The following is a 19,842-nucleotide window of genomic DNA, read 5'->3' on the forward strand; positions in this document are numbered from 1 at the left end:
AGAAAGAATGCTGGGCAAGTAAAGAGGATACAAATCATTTTTATTACACTGCCTCATGATTTTTTTTTTAACCCTTTCCTTGTTAGCAAAAATTGCATTTGTGCCATTTCTGGGGGTATTTATTCACGGAATTCTCACTGTGTTCATCCTGCTTTTACTCTCCTCTGGGGTAGTATACATGGAATTGCAACTGTGTCTTTTGGGTTTTATAAATTAAATTGCATCAGTGTCTTTTTTTTAAAAAATAAATGTTTAGCTATCTATATTCAATATTCCTCCCATAGTGGGCATGGTCACAGAACAATTCAGCAGGAATAGTCCCTTAGTTTGCTCATAGTCTGTACAGAGAGATCCCATAAAACTATGGCAGCATAGGTATTCCCTGTACTAAGCACAATTCAGCAGGAACAGTCCCTAAGTTTGCTCATAGTCTGTACAGAGAGATCCCATAAAACTATGGCAGCATAGATATTCCTCTGTACTAAGCACAATTCAGCAGGAACAGTCCCTAAGTTTGCTCATAGTCTGGAAGGTTTGAAGGTAGTTCTTTAAAAATACAAAAATACTGTGAAAATGAATTCCTGTGTTATGTTTGCAGTTGAACTCTATAGAAATAAATAAGTGAAATGAGTAATTATCATGGGACAAAAGGAAAGGCAGTCACTTTTCGTCACCCAGCCTTGGAACCCTGTGCCAAATGGAAAAACTCCATTTAGGGGGCCATGCCAAAATGGTTTCAATTGGGCCCCACAGTTGGTAAAACCAGCCCTCCACATGGGCCTCTCTGCACAGTCTGCTGTCCCGATATTTTTTTTCTTATCGGAGGCCTGGACCACCTTTTTTTCCTAATTTTATTGGGAGCCCTGACCACCAATGTTTTATTTATAGCTTGTGTGGGTGGGGGAGCTTGGTTGCCAATGTCACACATATATACAGGTATGGGACCTGTAATCCAGAATGCTCCAGACCTGGGGTTTTAAGGATAATGGATCTTTCCCAAATCTTGATCTTCATACTTTAAGTCTACTAGAAAATCATATAAACATTAAATAATCCCAATAATATAATTTTGCTCCCAATAAAGACTAATTATATCTTAGTTTGGCTCAAGTACAAGCTACTGTTTTATTATTACAGAGAAAATGAAATCAATTTTAAACATTTGGATTGTTTGAATATAATGGAGTCTATGGAAGATGGCCTTTCTGTAATTTGGAGCTTTCCGGAAAATGGGTTTCCGGATAACCCCCATACCTGAAGTGGGCTGCTTTGATTTTTTTTGCCAGGGCTGCTTTTTAATCCCAGTCCGGCCCTGATTCCTCCTCTACTTACTTTCAGCTCAGATGACCTGTGGTGTGGATGAGTTCCGGTGTAAAGACTCAGGCCGGTGTATACCTGCACGTTGGAAATGTGATGGAGAAGATGACTGCGGGGACAGTTCCGATGAACCCAAGGAGGAGTGTGGTAGGGAATTCATATTAAATAGTCACTACAAATAGAGGCTTTATAAGAATTTATTAATATGACGTACTGTAATGCATTTTCCTTTCATTTGTATTGCATGAAAGCTAAATGAAGAAATCATTTGTTTAGTACTTTAAGAAATGATAAAATACATTTCCAGACCAGATAGAATTGTCCAGGTATGAGATCCGTTATCCAGAAACCAGTTATCCATAAAGCTCCAAATTATGAAAAGGCCGTCTCCCATTATCCAAATAATCCACATTTTTCCAAAATGGTTTCCTTTTTCTTTGTAATAAAACAGTACATTGTACTTGATCCAAACAGAGATATAGGTAATCCTTATTGGAAGCAAAACCTATTGCTTTTATTTAATAATTAAATTATTTTTTAAGGTGTGAATATCCATTATCTGTAAAACTTCAGGTCCTGAGAATTCTGTATAACAAGTCCCATACCTGTATATGCAAAACATAATGAGCTTCTGTGTTACACAAAACAATGCCCTTTGGCCTATAATAATCATATAACAATGGCAATACTTGTATAATGGCATATGATCTCTTTCTAGAAAAAGTTTTAAAAAAATGTTGTGTTCTGCCAAGGATCATCTTTTAGCTGAATATATTGCCCTTTTGTAATACCAATTGCTTGAAACACAGACCAAAGCTGCTGGTATCAGGAGAGGGGAATTTTGCTAAACTATGTAAATTTAGTGCCCATTTGTCAAAAGAGTTTTACTGGTATAAGAGAGGCTGGAGCTTAAGGCTAATGTCAGACCTCCAGGGTAGAAAACCATATTCCCCTCCTACTTCCCATTGAGTCCATCTGTGTTTCACCAGTAACATTTCTTTTTCATATTTGCTTTTAAAGAAGTTCACTGCAGTTATTACAGCAATATGAAAAGCTGCAAACCTAATGCCAAGGAAAGTCCACTTCACTGTAACGGTATTATCACTTTTATTTTCACTGATGCAGATGAGAGAACCTGTGAACCATATCAGTTCCGGTGTAAGAACAACCGCTGTGTCCCGGGACGCTGGCAGTGTGATTATGACAATGACTGTGGAGACAACTCAGATGAGGAGACGTGCAGTATGTACTTTCCAGCATCACACTTTTATACATGTTATTTGTAGGAGGCTTTCCGTATCTACTCAAATAAGCATTATTCATTACAACTTGTTGTACCTCTTTGTTGTTTGGAGTATGCATTTGAGCAATGAAAAGTGCCAAACTTGCCTTATACCAGCTGCCATCAGATACAAGTTTAAAAGTTGGCAGTCCTTGGCCAGCAGGTCTTTGCTTTGTTTTTTTCTTTTCTTGAAGAGCCTGTTTTTTTCACAAAACACACCATCTCACTACAGGTATCAGCAACATTCTACATTCTCATGAGTTCATAGGGTACATCTTGCTCCTCTGGACTTCTTAACAAACAGCGGTGTTCTACTGCTGTCCATTTCCCTCTTGTTCATATTTCCCTGCATAATCTATAACATGTCTGTCTTTCTTCTCATGTCATCTGTCTGGGGGGTTGGAACTTGCTTTCCCTCCAACATAGGAGGCCTCCTCTTGTTCTCACATGTTGTGTATTTGTGTGGGTACCATTTCACCTCATGTTATGTTTTTCTCCATTTTAACACTGTCGTCCCTGTGGGCCTCCAGAGGTAGGTGCAGAATATTTACATTTAACATCAACTAATCATGCCCTCCTCTCTTTAGCTTTCCTTGTTGTAGTTCTCTTGCCCTTCCCTCTCTCCTGGTGCGTCTCTGCTATCAAACAAATCCAAGCATGCCTCCTCTGTTTCCTTTAATAAACAAAACAAAAGAAATATTTTTGAGAAATATGCTTGTATGGGAGTTTTTATATCAGCACCACACAGTTTAAATTTACATACTATGGGCAGGGCACTTTAATTACATTCCCTAGCCCTGCACATGTCCAATAACCTCCAAGAATCTAAATTTGGGAAGAACTGCAGCCCTAGGTCATCATTGTGGGATCAGTTCATATAAATTGTGCTATTTTATATAGTTATGCCATGATAAAAATGCATACCTCATTGCTTCTTGTCATAAATGTATTCTTAGTACACAATAAGGAATAGATAAATGACTAACATTTTAGATGTCTTAAAATTGTATAGGCTTATGTTATGGATAGTTGAGTTTTCAAATGACGGGACTGATTTACATAGGTGCTATAGATACCCATAGCCACCAACCAATTTTTTTTGTTGTTTTTATTTTCTGACTGTACTGGTAACTGCATAGAGGCAATTAATGCTCTGCATTAGTAAATTGGTCACTGTATTTATACATTTTATGATAATTTGTTCACCCAAATACAAGACAAAATGATTACTTGATCAGGTCGTATGTTTACAACAAGCCAGGACAGTGATGTTTTTGCATAGTCCAGGGATATCAAGACTGTCTGCTCTCAAATACAAACATCCTTCATTAGTAGCTTTAGTTCACACCAGCAGCAGCGCGATTACTTCAGCACGTCTGGAAATATTTAGAATGCCATTTGTATATTTTAGTGATCTTTAAATTCATTGCCCTAATTGTTTTTATTTTAGCTCCCAGACCGTGCTCAGAAAGTGAGTTCTCATGTGCCAATGGGCGCTGTATTGCTGGTCGATGGAAATGCGATGGAGACCATGACTGCATTGATGGGTCTGATGAGGTGAGACTTAAAGGGGACCCGTCACCCAAAAAAATTATTCAAAATCCTATTTTATCAGATTAGTCAAGCAAAATGAACTTTAATTACACTATATAAATTATTTGAATCTTGTTTCCTTCAGTCTGGGAATTCATAATTATAACAAGCAGGCAGGAGCCATTTTGTGGACACCGTTATTAAGACAAGCCTTGTATCATCTCAGAATCTTGTTTGTGCACCAGAATGGGGGACCTGATGTCCATCCCCATGCCCTGGCTACACAATTAAATGGTGAAATGAACGGGGGAATGTGGGGAGAGCAGTGACATGTAGGAAGTGCTGAATGGAAAGTGAAAGTAATTGTCTGCCCCGCCTCTATGCCACGGGCATAGAGGAGGGGCAGACAATATTTGATTGACAGCTGAGATTCTTAAATGAGCTTACAGCAGCTATGAATGCTTAAATAAAAAATGGAAATTGTATTTCATGTTTAATTTGAAAAGGACTTTTATTATACAGATTTTTGTGTCAGGGTGACAGGTCCACTTTAAACAGTGTAAAAAAACATCTGGGGGTTCCTATACATTTCAGTTTGCCAAATGGCTTCTTTTCATACTTTTATAAATAACATAAGTAGCTATAATCAAGATGATTAATTAAGCTGGGATGTTAAAAACTGGACCAAGGCAAGCACTTCATTTTGCATCCTTCCCACAGAGGTGAACCTGTGCAACTACAACACAACTGCAGCATTAACACAGCAGCCCTCCACATCTAAGCCCTTCCATTTTGCAGGGGAAAGCAATATGCAATCTACAAAGACTGTGTGCAGGTTTTATACTAATCTTGTGAAGCTGTCCATTTGTTAGTCCCCTGTTAAGGAAGGGATGATATTTTTTTTTACCCTTTTTTGAGCAGCACTCAAGAGAATGTTCACAATTTCAGAATCCTAAAATACATTATTGGCTGAATCTATGCGATCAACAAATGTGCACTAGTTGACTCTGAAAATGAAAGTCTCAGATCTGGCCCAAATAGTTAAGAATTTTTATTAGGAAATGCATATGAAAGTTCAAGTTATATAATAGCCCCAAGATTGATTGGTCAGATAATCCAAAATCTTAACACAACAAAATGGCTAAGTTTTTTTTCTGCATTTAATCAGTTCAGTCTATGGTTCTTTTTTTCCCAACAGAAAGACTGCAAGGTGCGCTGTGAGCCAGATCAGTTCCAGTGTAACAATGGCCACTGTATCCCACATCGCTGGCACTGTGATGCAGATGCTGACTGCATGGATGGCAGTGATGAAGAGAACTGCCATAATACGGGTCAGTACCAGTGCCCTTTAGGCACACTATCCAACCTTGCAATCAGATTCGGACATTTTCAGAAAAATGTGTAGACTTTCATTTTAGAGGAAAAAAATAACATAATACTCTCTGTGTATAACTTAGCTGTATATATAATTCTGCATATGAGGGCAAGATTGTTTTTCCTTTATAGCTACAGGCTATGTCTTGCAAGAAGATTAACAGCTTCTTCTTTAAAATATTAGTTAGAACAGAGCACTCATAGAAGCAGATACTGCTAAAACATTTTATTATTGACTACAAATCACACAACATGTTTCGGGCATGGCCCTTTCTCAAGTGTTGCGAAAGGGCCATGCCCGAAACATGTCGTGTGATTTGTAGTCAATAATAAAATGTTTTAGCAGTATCTGCTTCTATGAGTGCTCTCCTCTAAATACTATTTTATGGACTAATATGGGATTGCGGTAACCCTTCATGGAGGATTGAGGCCCCGGCAAATCTATTCTAGCATCGGCAGAGCGAAGGAACAATCTCCCTGTTGTTCAACAGCTTCTTCTTGTAACTGCGTAAAAATAGCTCTAATGGCTTTCTTTGGGGACAAGTCGCACATTAAACACCCTCTTGAAAAAATGAAACCTGTTTCTAGATAGATACCTGTAGCAGCTAGCTCTCCTTGTATAACCTCAGTGTTCCTGGTCAGCAGAATGTTATTTTTATGGCAGGAAGCGAGAGGATGAAAGAGAACTACTTCCCCCAGATTGCAGAATGGCAAAATGAGGACTTCTGTTCTCTTGTTATTTCCAATATAAAGCCAGGAAAAGCAAAAGTTGCTTTATATGAAGGTTTCACTTGTAAGACAGCCATAGAGTACATCGAGAAAAATGTGTATGGTTTGGGGGACCCATCAGGAAGCAGTTGGAAGGGAATGGCAGATAATTGGCAATTGAATTGGCATTCATGGTTAATTTGTCAATATATCTTTCAGTACGGACCTGCCCCATGGATGAGTTTCAGTGTCAGAACACTCTGTGCAAACCTCTGGCTTGGAAGTGTGATGGAGAAGATGACTGTGGGGACAACTCTGATGAGAAACCAGATGAGTGCTGTAAGTGAGAGCTTCAACCAGTCCGTTTGCAGGCATTTGCATATCTAACATGTGTCTGTAGATCATGCACTGCCATGTACTGATACAGTCTGCATGTATGCACATTAGTTGTGTCACGATTAGTAAAATGAGTTAATTGAACTTCTAAACCATGCACTTTATTGGACTTCTAAACCACAAGCCTCCTTACCCTCCGTCTGACTGAGGACTGTAGATTTCTGCAGGAATGTGGCCGCAGCTGAAATTCCTAAATTTCTAACTATGGATGATCCAAGCCGAGTCCATCCTTTGATACAGTTTTGGTGTCCTCTGATAGATGCATGTTATTCAAAAGGTCATGGAAATTGTAACTGACTAAACATTTTAATGGACACATAAGTTAGGAATCTTAGCAGGGGAAAAGCCCGGTGAATGACTACCTCCTCAATGAAAATAATTGTGCATTTAGCGTTTATGACACTTTGGTATTTGTCCTGCTTGTGTCTCTGCAGTGAAGTTTACCTGTCCACCATATAGACAGTTCCGTTGTAGAAACGACCGGGTTTGTCTGAGTATGGCACGTGTCTGTGATGGTATTGATAACTGCGGTGATGGCACAGATGAAGAACATTGTGGTGAGTAAGACAGCGCAGAGGCTGCTATGCTAACTGCTCTTTGTCTTTTGTTCTGTCATCATCATTAATTGTATTTTTCTTATACTGTGATATATAGTAGTAATGTGCAGGTCAACACATTTTTGACAAGCACCAACCCAGCATTATTTATATAGCCCAATCTGCCTATTTATGATGTTATGGGATGGGAAGGGGAAGATGCGTGGTTATAAATAAAAGCAGTACTTATTGTCGTCAACAAAGGGGTTTGGGATGAGGAGCATGTAGGGACTGGGTGGGGGTTGAGCCAGGCCCCCAAACTGCCCATGACTTTTTGGAGAAGCAGTTATTCAACCCAAAACCACTTGATCTGTGGGTTTTGGGCCACCCCATGCACCCCTAATACTTAGTACTTAACGGAGAACAGTGAATATTGTAAATATCTACTAAACTGCAGTAGGTGTTTAGTAAACACATTTCATAGATAATCTTCATTATTATTTTCTTTTTCTTCCAATTGTTTTGGTAGTAAATTTGGTTTAATTTTGAGTTTGTCAGCCTTTACGTTGGCAAAATAATACAATCATGCTGTGAGTCACTGACAGATTTTACCAGCTCTTATTCGGCAGATTCCAATGCCCTTAAAGGAACAGTAACACCAAAATATGAAAGTGTTTTAAAGGAAAGACAATATAATGTGCCCTGCACTGGCAAAACTGGTGTGTTTGCTTCAGAAAGGCTACTATAGTTTATATAAACAAGCTGCTGTGTAGCCATGGGAGCAGCCATTCAAGCACAGAATACATAATAGATAACAGATAAGTTCTAAAGAATCCCATTGTGTTTTACAGAGCGTATCTGTTATGTGCTATGTAACCTGTGTCTTTTCTCCTTCTTCATCTTTGAATGGCTGCCCCCATGGCTACACAGCAGCTTGTTTATATAAACTATAGTAGTGTTTCTGAAACAAACACAGCAGTTTTACCAGTGCAGGGCAACAGTACATTATATTTTCATTACTTTATGGCACTTTCACTATTTGGTGTTACTTTATTGATAATGGATTGAGTGCAGAGGACCTCTTGTATTTGTCTAACTGGCTGATTCCAGTATGTCAGTGGCTATTACCGGTGAGCCGCATGGTTGAGTTGTTTAAACTGTATATATAAAAAAATGATTGGCACTATTACACTATAAACCATTTATATGTCAAGTAATGTAATAAAATATATTTTGTGCAATAGAATTATTTTAACATTCACTACAGATTGCATGTATGTTTGTGGAATGAACCGGTCCCCCTTCAAAGATCTATAGGTTTTGTAAGATAATGTAACAATCCGATTTATATAGTAATATGTGACTGATCATATAATCTTGATTTATATGTATTCATGAATATTTCAATTCTACTGGTTACCTGACAGCAAAAAATATAGGTTCTAACTTTAACAGGAAAATGTGTTGGATTAAATGTCGATTCATTAACTGATATAGACATGTCCTCACAACCATAATTTCCAAATCACCCTGATCCCCGAGTAGCCAGATGGGTGGCTGCACTGGACTGAAGCAGCAGATCAGGAAGCACGTGGCAGAGCTGGGGTTAAACAGGGCAGAGACGGGGGTGGGGCCGGTATAGCCTAGATGTACCTATATCTGCTGATGTGAACAAACAGGCCCTTGGTTTGTGTGTGAGCACAATGCTTGGTACAAGCCAGAGGGATGGCCTTTTAAAATGGTAACATTTAATTTTGGAATAATTCAATGGCACATATTAAAAAAAAAAAAGTATATATATATATATATATATATATTCATATTCATATAAAAGCCTTATTAATATTGCTTATTAATATGCAAAAGTCATTTAAATATGGGTTCTTTATGTGAAATAAATTTAAAGACCTGCAGGAGTGTATTCTTCCATTTTAAAAAAAAAACTTACGGTGTCCTTTATCGGCTGATGTATTTTTATTTTCTGTACACAAGATAAGAAACCCAAAAGTTGTGACATGGAGAAAGAGGAATTCCAGTGCAAGAACAGCAAGTGTATCAGCTCCAGTCTGCACTGTGATCTGTTCGATGACTGTGGAGATGGTTCCGATGAAGAGAGCTGCTACCCTGGTGCGTGTAATGCAGTTCTTACTCTCTAACAACTCTGCATAATGTCAGTTGTGTTGTGCAGCCTAAATTTTACCTTCCTACTACCAGAGTGGACCCAAAATAGAAAGATTGAAATTTGAAAACTAGCATTCGGTATTTTCCCTATGGCAGCTGGCACTTTAAATAACCTATAACACCATAAAGTGAAAATATGTATATTTTTTAACATTTATAAATGTTCAATATAAATGTAAATGTGTATCTGTCCACCCAGCACCTACCTGATTTGTATGAGAGAGGTGTTCTTTTTATAACTCTGTAAAGAGCCATGAATGGCATATGACCCCAGTTATTGTCCCAGGTTAATGCTAAAACTAGTTGTATTCCACAGGGATTATCTGTTATTTGATATGAAAATAAGTGCCCTACTGCCCTGTTTCAATGGAATGGCTGCTCCAAAGATAATCAGCATTTCCAGCATGGCTACACACAGCAGCTTATTTATATAAATTATATCCGAGTCGCAGTTTGTACCTGTGAATGATAATCATCTATTATATTTAAATTCATAGAAAACTCTTCCAGTTATAGCGTTACTTGTCCTGATAAATACATTTCATGTAGGTTCTTTAGCAGCTACATACAGTTATGCCAACATTTTGCTTTTCCTGACAGATCTTAAAATTAATGGATGTCATGGCAACAGCACAATTTGTGGAGAGGAGATGAAGTGCGTCCATACACAAACAACCGTCTATTGTACTTGTCAGAATGGTTTCCAGAAGATCCCAGGAAGCAATGCATGCAAAGGTACAATCTATAAAAAAAAAAGCTATAAATTGGAGGATGTGAGTAACCTAAAATCTGAAAGATGCTGATCTGAAAAATCTGATATACTGTATGCTTATTAGGCATCATCACTTCTTAAGGGGGAAACAAACATGAAGTGTATCCTTTTATCTAATGGATTTTTCTAAATGTGATTATTCTGAGCCACTTCTGAAACAATCAAGTTACTCTTTACTGTTCCCATGTCGGCAACTGGTTGCATGAGTTGTTCTTTGCCTAGATACCGTATTTAGGGTAAATGTCCAAAAATAAACTGACTGTGGGCCTGCATGAAAAGAGAGAGAGAATTCAATAAAGAGTAACTTGATTTCAGAAACAGGACCTGTACAGATTTGCTTAGTAATTATATTTAGAAAGTTTATTTCCATGAAATGAAATATTCCTGATTTAACGGTTCCCATTTAGTTAACTACAAATTGAAATCCTTATTATTTTGATTATCAGAGCCTTCCATGTAGTTGTCTCTTTGTAAGACTGACCTTGACTCCTGCGTGAGTTGCATTAAGCTCTAACCTTCTAATTTGGAGAGAAGGCTACAGTGTGACGTTATAAGATATGAGGCTGCAGTTCTGTTGGCTATGGGAACACAGCAACTTATCACAGGTCTTTGCCTCTGATATCAGAAGGAAGCTGAATCACAACAGGCAGCTCCTGGAGAAAAATAGCTGTAAGGATCAGTTACATTCTCTAACTGTGGTTCTAAGTGAAGTTGAATGCAACAGAGTTCTGTTTTGGGTCCATTTGTACTTTAATATTTTTATGACTTCAAGGAAAAGCAATCTGTGTCTGCCAGTTAGATATAACTATATAGATTTAATCAGCTAAGTTGCAGATGAGATTCAATATATATATATATAAATGTTAGGTTTGCAAATATTTAGGCTACCTATACCCTCAGTGGCACTAAGATACTGAAATAGAGTGAGTACAGAGAAGAGTGACTAAGCTGATACAAAGGTATGGGTATTGGTTATAAAAAAGCCTGGCCAGATTGTTTGCATTGGAGAAGAGGTGCTTAAGTGTCTGATCACTTTGTATAAATATATAAGGTGCACATACAAAAGCTCTAGGATGCTTAATTTACTTATAGACCCTTTCAGAGAGGACAAGGATGTCTCCTGAGATCATTTATATTTCTCTCATTGTAGATATCAATGAATGCCTCACTTTTGGTACCTGCTCTCAGATCTGCAACAATACCAAAGGATCGCACATGTGCACCTGCGCCAAAAACTTTGTCAAGTCGACGAACCATTCATGCAAAGCAGATGGTAAGAATATCCTTTTTTTGATAAACATGATCATTTATAGGGTGTTAATATAAACATGAAATAGCTAAGACATATTAGGAAGAGTTTATAGAAGGCACTATAGTGCCAATGTACTGCAGTCTTCACTCCAAGAAAAATACCCTTCAGAACAGGCAACTTTTTCCCATTCACTTGGCACACCATTATGCAAGTATCAACAGGAAACATAATACTCTTTTAATTGCTGTGTTGTACCTGTCAGGCCCAGAGTTATCAAAATATTCAAAATGTTGAAGATGAAGATGAGTCAGTACTATACTGCTGAGTTTGTTTGCTTGATGGTTTTGAAGTTGGCTCTTGGTATGATGTATGAACAGGCCTTTTTCCTTCCCTATACTACTTGTACTGAGCTTAATTTAGTGAGGCTTCTTTGTTTTTTATCTTATACGCCCACTTGTTTTACGTATCTGAAAAGTGGTATTGACCATAACCATTTCTGCTTTCAGGATCTAACCAGGTTCTATACATTGCTGATGATAATGAGATACGAAGCCTTTATCCGTTCAACCCCAATTCCGCATATGAGCAGGCCTTCAGAGGGGATGAGAATGTTCGTATTGATGCCATGGATGTTTATGTGAAGGGCAACAAGATCTTCTGGAGCAATTGGCACACTGGCAAGATATCCTATCGGGAGCTGCATTCAACATCTTCCACCTCTTCCAATAGAAACAAAAGACAGATAGATGAGGGTGTCACTGACCTTAATGTAAGTTGAATAATTTATTTCACATATTTGTCACCTTTTATTAAACCAGACTGTATGGAAATGCATCAGCAACTAATTTGTAACAAGACATTTAGTGGCACAATGAGGACATGCAATGAAAATGCAAATGCATGCCTCTAAAACTGCTTTGAATTGCAGACGAATAATTGTTTTTTTTGGGTTTTTTTTTTTTTTTTGGAATGGCACCCTAAAATATAAACTTGAAATTATCTAAATAATTACCAAATTCATTTCAGCCTTGCCTTTGTTCTCAAGGAGAAAGAATTGTATGTATGCAGCCTTTAACAACAAAAAAATATTTTTTGCTCTATATAATTTTATTTCTAGTTTTATATTAAATGCATACACATATGAGGTGTGCTTACAGCATCCTTTCTTTAATTATTTGCACTTTATTTTAGGAGTTGCCACATTGCTTGATTCTTCGACTGTTTAAAATTGGAAACAAGGATGGTCATGTAGCAACTGTCATATGTAAAAGTGTAAATACGCTGAATAATAATTTAAGAATAGCGATAAATAGGGCAACCTAGAATATTTAGGCTGATTTTATGTTTTCTTTACAGATTCCAGGTCTCAAAATGCCCAGAGGCATCGCAATTGATTGGGTTGCAGGGAACATATATTGGACTGACTCCGGTCGGGATGTAATTGAGGTAGCCCAAATGAAGGGCGAACACCGAAAGACTTTGATCTCTGGCATGATTGATGAACCTCATGCCATTGTAGTTGATCCTCTACGAGGGTAAGAAATAATCAGGAAGCTGTAGTATCTATTTTGCATCTGCTAACTTTAGTTTATGTTCAAACACAGGGCAGTCATCAATTGCTGGATACTTTATTCATCATCAAATATTTTATTTTAAAATGTAGTTGACTTCACCAGTCCTTAATATAAACACAGATTCAGGCCCGGGTTTGTGGAAAGACCACCAAGGCCCGGGCGTAGGGCAGCAGGATTTTTGGGTGCGACATGTTGTCCAACCACACCCACATTGGTTCAAAAACACTGGGGATGCACATGAAAATGTGCACTAATAAAGGGGAGGGGACAGGGGGCAATGAACGGCAGTGGGCACCCGCTATGTAGATCCGGCCCTGAACAGGCAGGTTGCATAGACAGGGTTGAATTACGTAGTTTCCTTATATCTACATTTTTTTCCAGAACAATGTATTGGTCTGACTGGGGAAATCATCCTAAAATTGAAACTGCAGCCATGGACGGAACCCTTAGGGAGACCCTTGTGGAAGACAACATCCAGTGGCCGACAGGTATGACTAGAAATACTCAGGTTATGGTCCATATTTTCACTTGCCACAGGTCACCTTGGCTTTATTTATGTGTTTGTGTAGTACAAAGTTTAATCAAGTGAAAATACACCATTTGATGGACAAATCCTTTAATGCAGGCAAAGATTTTTTTTGGAAACATAAACCTAATCTATTTGCTACATGCTTATTGTTCTCATGCAGGATTAGCAGTGGATTACTACAATGAGCGTCTTTACTGGGCTGATGCCAAACTGTCTATTATCTGCAGCATCCGTCTTAATGGAACAGATCCTGTTGTGGCAATCAGCAACAAGAAAGGTGAATATAAATGTGGTACTCTGTTATATTTTGACAGCCTGCTGGGGATTTTAGTCCAATAACAGCTGAAAATCTGCAATCTGAAGAACTGACCAATGAAGACTGAAAATGCACATATTTACTTTATTCCTTCATTAACAGGTCTTACCCATCCTTTCAGTATTGATATATTTGAAGACTACATCTATGGTGTAACATACATCAATAATCTCATCTTTAAAGTGCACAAATTTGGGCATGGGCCTGTCACCAATCTTACTTGGGGAATAAACCATGTGACAGATGTTGTTCTACACCACCAATACAAGCAACCAGAAGGTGAGATTGGATGGATGGATGGCAGTATTTTAGTCATGGAATACAATAAGATGGTGGCACAATGGGGTTATAAAAATGTAATTTTCTTATATTTGTTAGTCATGCGGGAGCCTTGTAAAATTAGAAACTGTAGGACATTTTGTATAAAGAAGATGCTTAAGGGGCTCAGCTGCTTGTTGCCTAACTTGTGCTTCAAGCATACATAATGCCAATGGCAAAGTTCTTGCAGCCAATAAATGAACACGTCTCTTTTATGGAGGTGCTTTTGGTGAACATCTAGGATTCTATTGGATGGTGCTTTGGGTAAGCTTCAAATGACTGATATTTATTGCAAGTGTGATATGCTAAGGCCTATATTAATATAAGGTTGTTGCAGCTAAAAGGAACAGTAAGACCAAAAAGAAAACTGGTGTAATTAAATATAAAGTACTGTTGCCTGGCATTGATAAGAAGTATGTGTTTGTTTTAGAAAGCCTACAATAGTTTATATATACAAGCGGCTGTGTAGCCACGGGGCAGCCATTTAAGCTGAAAAAGGAGAAAAGGCACAGTATACTTAGCAGATAACAGATAAGCATTGTAATAAAATAAAATGTTATTCTACAGTGTGTATGTGTTATCTGTTATGTAACCTGGGCCTTGAATGGCTGCCCCCATGGCTACACAGCAGCTTGTTTATATAAACTATAGTAGTCTTTCTGAAGCAAACACACCAGTTATACCATTGTAGGGCAACAGAACATAATGTTTTAATTACTTTAATGCTCTTTCATTTTTTGGTGTTACTGTTCCTTTAACTAGTTGCATGTTACTTCTGTAGCTTTGCTTTTTGTCTTTTGCTATTATTCTGTGCTAGTTCCTGTGGCAGTACTTAGTTTACACTTTAAGAGATTAATATGAGTTCTTCCTATTTGTTTATTTCTCTTGCTCATTTGTGGCCAAGTAGCATTCTGAGCAATAGCTGAGGCTCCAATCTTTGTTTTCATTGATGTAAACAGAAAATGGATCCCTTGAGGCAGAAAGTGTCCCTTTTAATCCTCATTACTGTTGTTTACGGTAACAAAGGGCTGTTACGGCATTTAGTCTGCCTTTCTGAGAACCAGATGTTAGCCATGCAAAATGTGCTTGGATCCATTATCTGCACTTGTTAGCATTGCTTTTTTTTCTCTCCTCAGTAACCAATCCTTGCGATCGAAAAAAATGTGAATGGCTATGTCTGCTAAGTCCCAGTGGGCCAGTCTGCACTTGTCCCAATGGAAGGCGATTGGACAATGGTACATGTATGATAATCCCATCACCCACACAGTCACCAGATGGTAAGTATGGGTTTGAATCCATGTACACACTCATTTTCAGCCTTATTAATAGTAAACCTAAAGGACTACAGAACACAGAATTAGCTGGGCACTATAGATCAATGATTATTCTTGAGGAAATACTGTTATGGTACATGTGTAGGTCTGATGCAAGTATCCACCATACACTGTATACGTTTGTGCAGAAATTCCTAAACAATGGGGTTGGTCTGCCTAGAGTTTATTTGAGCCACAGAGGTGGGACTTAAACCTGAAAATGTTAAAAAACCTCCCTGAGCTAAAGTGTAACTATGCCTCTCTTTATCTCCCGTAGCATCCACTCCAGAAAGCTGCACATTAGAGTGTCTGAACGGAGGCAAGTGTTTCCTGAATGCTAGAAAACAACCAAAGTGTCGCTGCTCATCCAGTTATGATGGAGAGAGGTGTGAAACCTACCAGTGTCGGGATTACTGTAAGAACGGTGGAATATGTTCCCCATCACTCACAGGTATTGTTATTGCTCTCATAATAAGTTGCCAGAAAAATAACTAAGAAAAACTTAAAAAAAAGACAATTCACAAACCTTGTGTCGTATGTATGCAGTAGTGCAGTATACAATTATCTCTTTTGCTGCAATTCTTTTAATTCTAATAAGGGCAGTGGTATACTACATGAATTTCCGTACAAGCAATTTCCAGCTTGGCAAGATTTTGCCTTTTTGGCTCATGTGAGAATCACTCTGACCTTGCCAGCTGGTGACTTCTCAATGGGAACCCTCCGTGACAAATTTCCGAGCAGGATCAGAGCAATTCCAGCATTCGTCTATGAATAAGTACATTTGAGCATTTTGCCTCCCACACATGGGTGGAAAAATGCTCTATTCATATACCACTGCTGCTCACGCCCTAGTGCAATGCTCCGAAAACATTAGGGCTGTTGTGTGATAACTAAATCTTCAAGGCAAAAAAATTAACCTATATCTATTGAACTCCTTATAAAAAGTTTTTTTCATTAGAAACTCTACCTAGTTTGCATGGTTTATTGCCTCTTTCTGCCGCTACTAAAAATGTATTACACAGTGAAATAAAGCAGTCAGGTAGTTTTGCTAACCTGGGAGGCGGGAGAGAACATTATTTTAATATAAACAGGGCTGCCTCTTTTATTGACAGATTGAGAACAGATTTACAGTGTTATAAATTGCTTTAATTTTGCAACAGAAACAATGTAATCATTTTGAATCTTCAGCTTTGAGGCGCAAAGATGGTAAAATACAATTAGACTCATGTAAAGAAAGAATAATATTTGTAAAAAGTCAATGTAAAATATTCTAGACCCCCATTTGTCTCCAGCTGGTTGGGGGGAAACCATATTCCGTGGCATATTTTAAAGCTGCTTTTGACCATTCTGGCAAGAAAAAGGTAGAAGCAATATTGTTTGTCCACCGATAAACTGGCATTGTACAAAAACATTGTATGTCATAATAAGGTTGGACTGGGTGATGCTAAGGTCCTTCTGGGCCACCCACGCTTTAATGTATTGGGGTGGGTTTCATGGTGATGTATACAAGATAACAGGAGCCTATACAGGTCCCAGGCCTGATACTTATACCACACTCTCCGTGAAAATATTTGTTTTTAGACTTGCAGTAATCGTTCCTTTTCCATTTCTCTGCAGGCATGCCAACTTGCCGTTGCCCCAATGGGTTTACAGGTCCTCAGTGTCTGCAGGAGGTGTGCACTTCAGACTACTGTCAAAACAATGGCTCATGCACTGTGAATCAAGGCAACCAACCCAACTGTCGCTGTCTGCCTGACTACACTGGAGACAAATGTCAATACAGTAAGGACATTTTTAAAGAGAAAAAATGAGTATTTTCATAAATATGCACAAAACAAAATGCAGGAAGAGTCGGGGTCAAAATTAGTTTTGATTATGTGTGATCCCCCCCCCCCCCCACGAAAAATCATGACTTTTCCAGGGATTTTTGATAAATGTGATCCCTAGGTGTATTCCGATTATTTTGCACTGTAATATAGGAAACATCTGATTGCCAGAGGTTGATAGGACATGAATGGGCAAATCACAGTCGCAAAAAAGTGCAGAAAAGTTAGTATTTTCCATGCTTTTTCAAGCAATTTGAATTGTCAGCAGCTCATCTCAACAGATTTTAGGGGTTTTTCATATTTATTTTTCCAAATTTTTTGTTGTCTTGCTAAATTTCAACAAAATTGCAAACATTGCAGCTGAAACTTGTTTGATATATCCGGGCCCCCTAAAGAAAGTTGCATTTCTACTTTACCTTTCTCTATCTTTTTAATATTGGTTCTTTGTTTTCTACTGCAATTATACCCACCCTTTGTTTGTTTGATGCCTTCTGAAGGAGAATCTTTTCTTGTTCCAGGAAAGTGTAAAGGGTATTGTGAGAATGGAATCTGCCAAATGCTGCCGAACGGGACAAAGCAGTGTCGCTGCAACCCAGAATATGAAGGCACAAAATGTGAGATTCACAGATGCTCTCGCTGCAAAGATGGTAAATGCGAAACAAGGAATGGAGAGGTCATCTGCTCGTAAGTCTGAGGGCTGTTCAGTTTCCACTGTCTTACTCTCTCCCCCTTCAAAGAACCAATCCTACGCTATAATATAAAACATTTTTTTTAAATATGTAGGCACTCACGTCTAACTTCTGAAGCTTGCCTTGGTGAAGTTCTGTAACATCTAAGTGTAGTAACAACAACAGCAGCATCCTCACTCACAGGACTTGCAATGAGCTGCATGCTAAGGATCAAAGGAAACAAACGTAACAGTTATGTCCCATGTGGCCCCCCTTCAAGTCACTGACTAACTCAGAGTTAGAGAACTAAAAAGCAGGAAGTAGTGTTCTGTTCTGTTATGTTAGACATCCAGTCACTCCAGCCTTAATACATTACATTTTTGCCTAACTAACGATATTAGAAACATTTTTTATGTTGTACAGTCTATTTATCCAGTTTTGATTTTTACACTGGACTGTTCTTTAAAATCTTAAATGGCGGGAACACTTTATACGGAACTAGAAAATGTCAACTCACAACATTTCACACTTATGAAACCCAAAACGAAGAACGAGACATGCTGAATAAGACACAAATGATATTCAAGCTTGAAAAAGTTACAAAACCTGTGCATACATTTTTTATATATATAAATATATATATATATCTATATATATATATATATACACATACACACACACACACACACAATATTATATCAAAAGGATTTAGTTATAATGGTTCTGCAAATGTATCAATGACACACGTCACTCAAATGATGTCTTACAGCAACACATATCAGATATAGCTGAGCTCCTAAGTAACCTGAAAAAGTAGATTAACGATAATGAACACACACAATCAAGACAGAGGATGATCTGTATAGGCAGCAAAACTGGCTAAACTGCCACTGTTATCTATTACAGGCATGGTCAATCACTCAGTGTTTCATAATGCATATGTATTTATCTTTAGACCACAGTGCATATAGTAAAATCCAGTAAAGTATAGTAAAATCTAACTGCCAACATGTATGTCACTGTTCGTCTTAAAGGACAAGGAAAGTTAAACTAAAGAAGTAGCTAGAAATGTTGTACATGATGTTTTGGGTTTCTGTACCAGACCAAGGCATCCACAACCCTTTAGCAGTAAAGATCTGTGTCTCCAAAGATGCCCCAGTAGCTCCCCATCTTCTTTTCTGCTGATTCACTGCACATGCTCTGTGCTGCTGTCACTTACTGAGCTTAGGGACCCACTCACAATATACAGTACACATAGAATAGAAATGTCACAATATAAGGTTGATTAATAATTCATAGATAATTACTACATGGCAGCACAGAAACCAGTGCAATTAGCATCAGAATTTAATAATCAGCCTTGTAGCATCAGCTTATATTACAGGCCAACCTCATTTTTTGCTTGATAATTTAAAACGACCCCCTTAGCTTAGCTTCTAAACAGCTGCTCAGAGGCCACTGAGCATGTGAGTGTCACAGACGCTTTCCAAGATGGTGACCCCCTGTGACAAGTTTGAAGTCCTGGATCATTGCTGCTATTGACAAGCTGGAACTTTAGGCTGGTGCATTAAGTACAGTATATAAAACATGGTAATTTTAGCCATATTAATTTTTAGGGTTTATTTCTTCTTTAAGTGATTGAGATTGGGGAAACAATTGTATAAAAAGGGGTTTTTGACACATCTAATATTTCCAAAGTTTGTCAAAGCAAACAAACTATGCCCCCACCTGCCTTTAAGGGCACAACATGGCAGAAATGGTCAACTTATATGAGAGAGAGAAAACATCGATTGTCCTTTATTTGGAAGAGTCCTTTGCATTTACTTCACTCTTGGTGCATTTAGCACCTGTGTTTATACAGAAGCCTTTAATTGTCATTTTTGGAAATGATATAGTGAATAAAGTACCCCCTCTTGTAAAATATAAGGATATTATAAGTTACCGAGG

The 19,842-nt window shown here is 38.1% G+C and overlaps 1 protein-coding gene across 1 annotated transcript in view; it reads left to right on the plus strand.

Moving 5' to 3' along the window:
- lrp1.L (LDL receptor related protein 1 L homeolog) overlaps window positions 1-19,842 on the plus strand; it is a 189,981-nt gene that overhangs the window by 164,782 nt on the left and 5,357 nt on the right. Inside the window, 19 exon segments of the mRNA XM_018247455.2 lie at window positions 1,339-1,464; window positions 2,443-2,559; window positions 4,050-4,156; window positions 5,331-5,463; window positions 6,434-6,553; window positions 7,045-7,167; window positions 9,139-9,273; window positions 9,928-10,062; window positions 11,250-11,372; window positions 11,858-12,120; window positions 12,708-12,886; window positions 13,307-13,413; window positions 13,615-13,731; window positions 13,873-14,049; window positions 15,225-15,365; window positions 15,679-15,852; window positions 17,019-17,183; window positions 17,746-17,855; window positions 17,857-17,911. Coding sequence (XP_018102944.1) covers window positions 1,339-1,464; window positions 2,443-2,559; window positions 4,050-4,156; window positions 5,331-5,463; window positions 6,434-6,553; window positions 7,045-7,167; window positions 9,139-9,273; window positions 9,928-10,062; window positions 11,250-11,372; window positions 11,858-12,120; window positions 12,708-12,886; window positions 13,307-13,413; window positions 13,615-13,731; window positions 13,873-14,049; window positions 15,225-15,365; window positions 15,679-15,852; window positions 17,019-17,183; window positions 17,746-17,855; window positions 17,857-17,911 — 2,607 coding nt within the window.

This window comes from Xenopus laevis, chromosome 2L (genome assembly GCF_017654675.1).
Source record: "Xenopus laevis strain J_2021 chromosome 2L, Xenopus_laevis_v10.1, whole genome shotgun sequence".
Taxonomy (NCBI): domain Eukaryota; kingdom Metazoa; phylum Chordata; class Amphibia; order Anura; family Pipidae; genus Xenopus; species Xenopus laevis.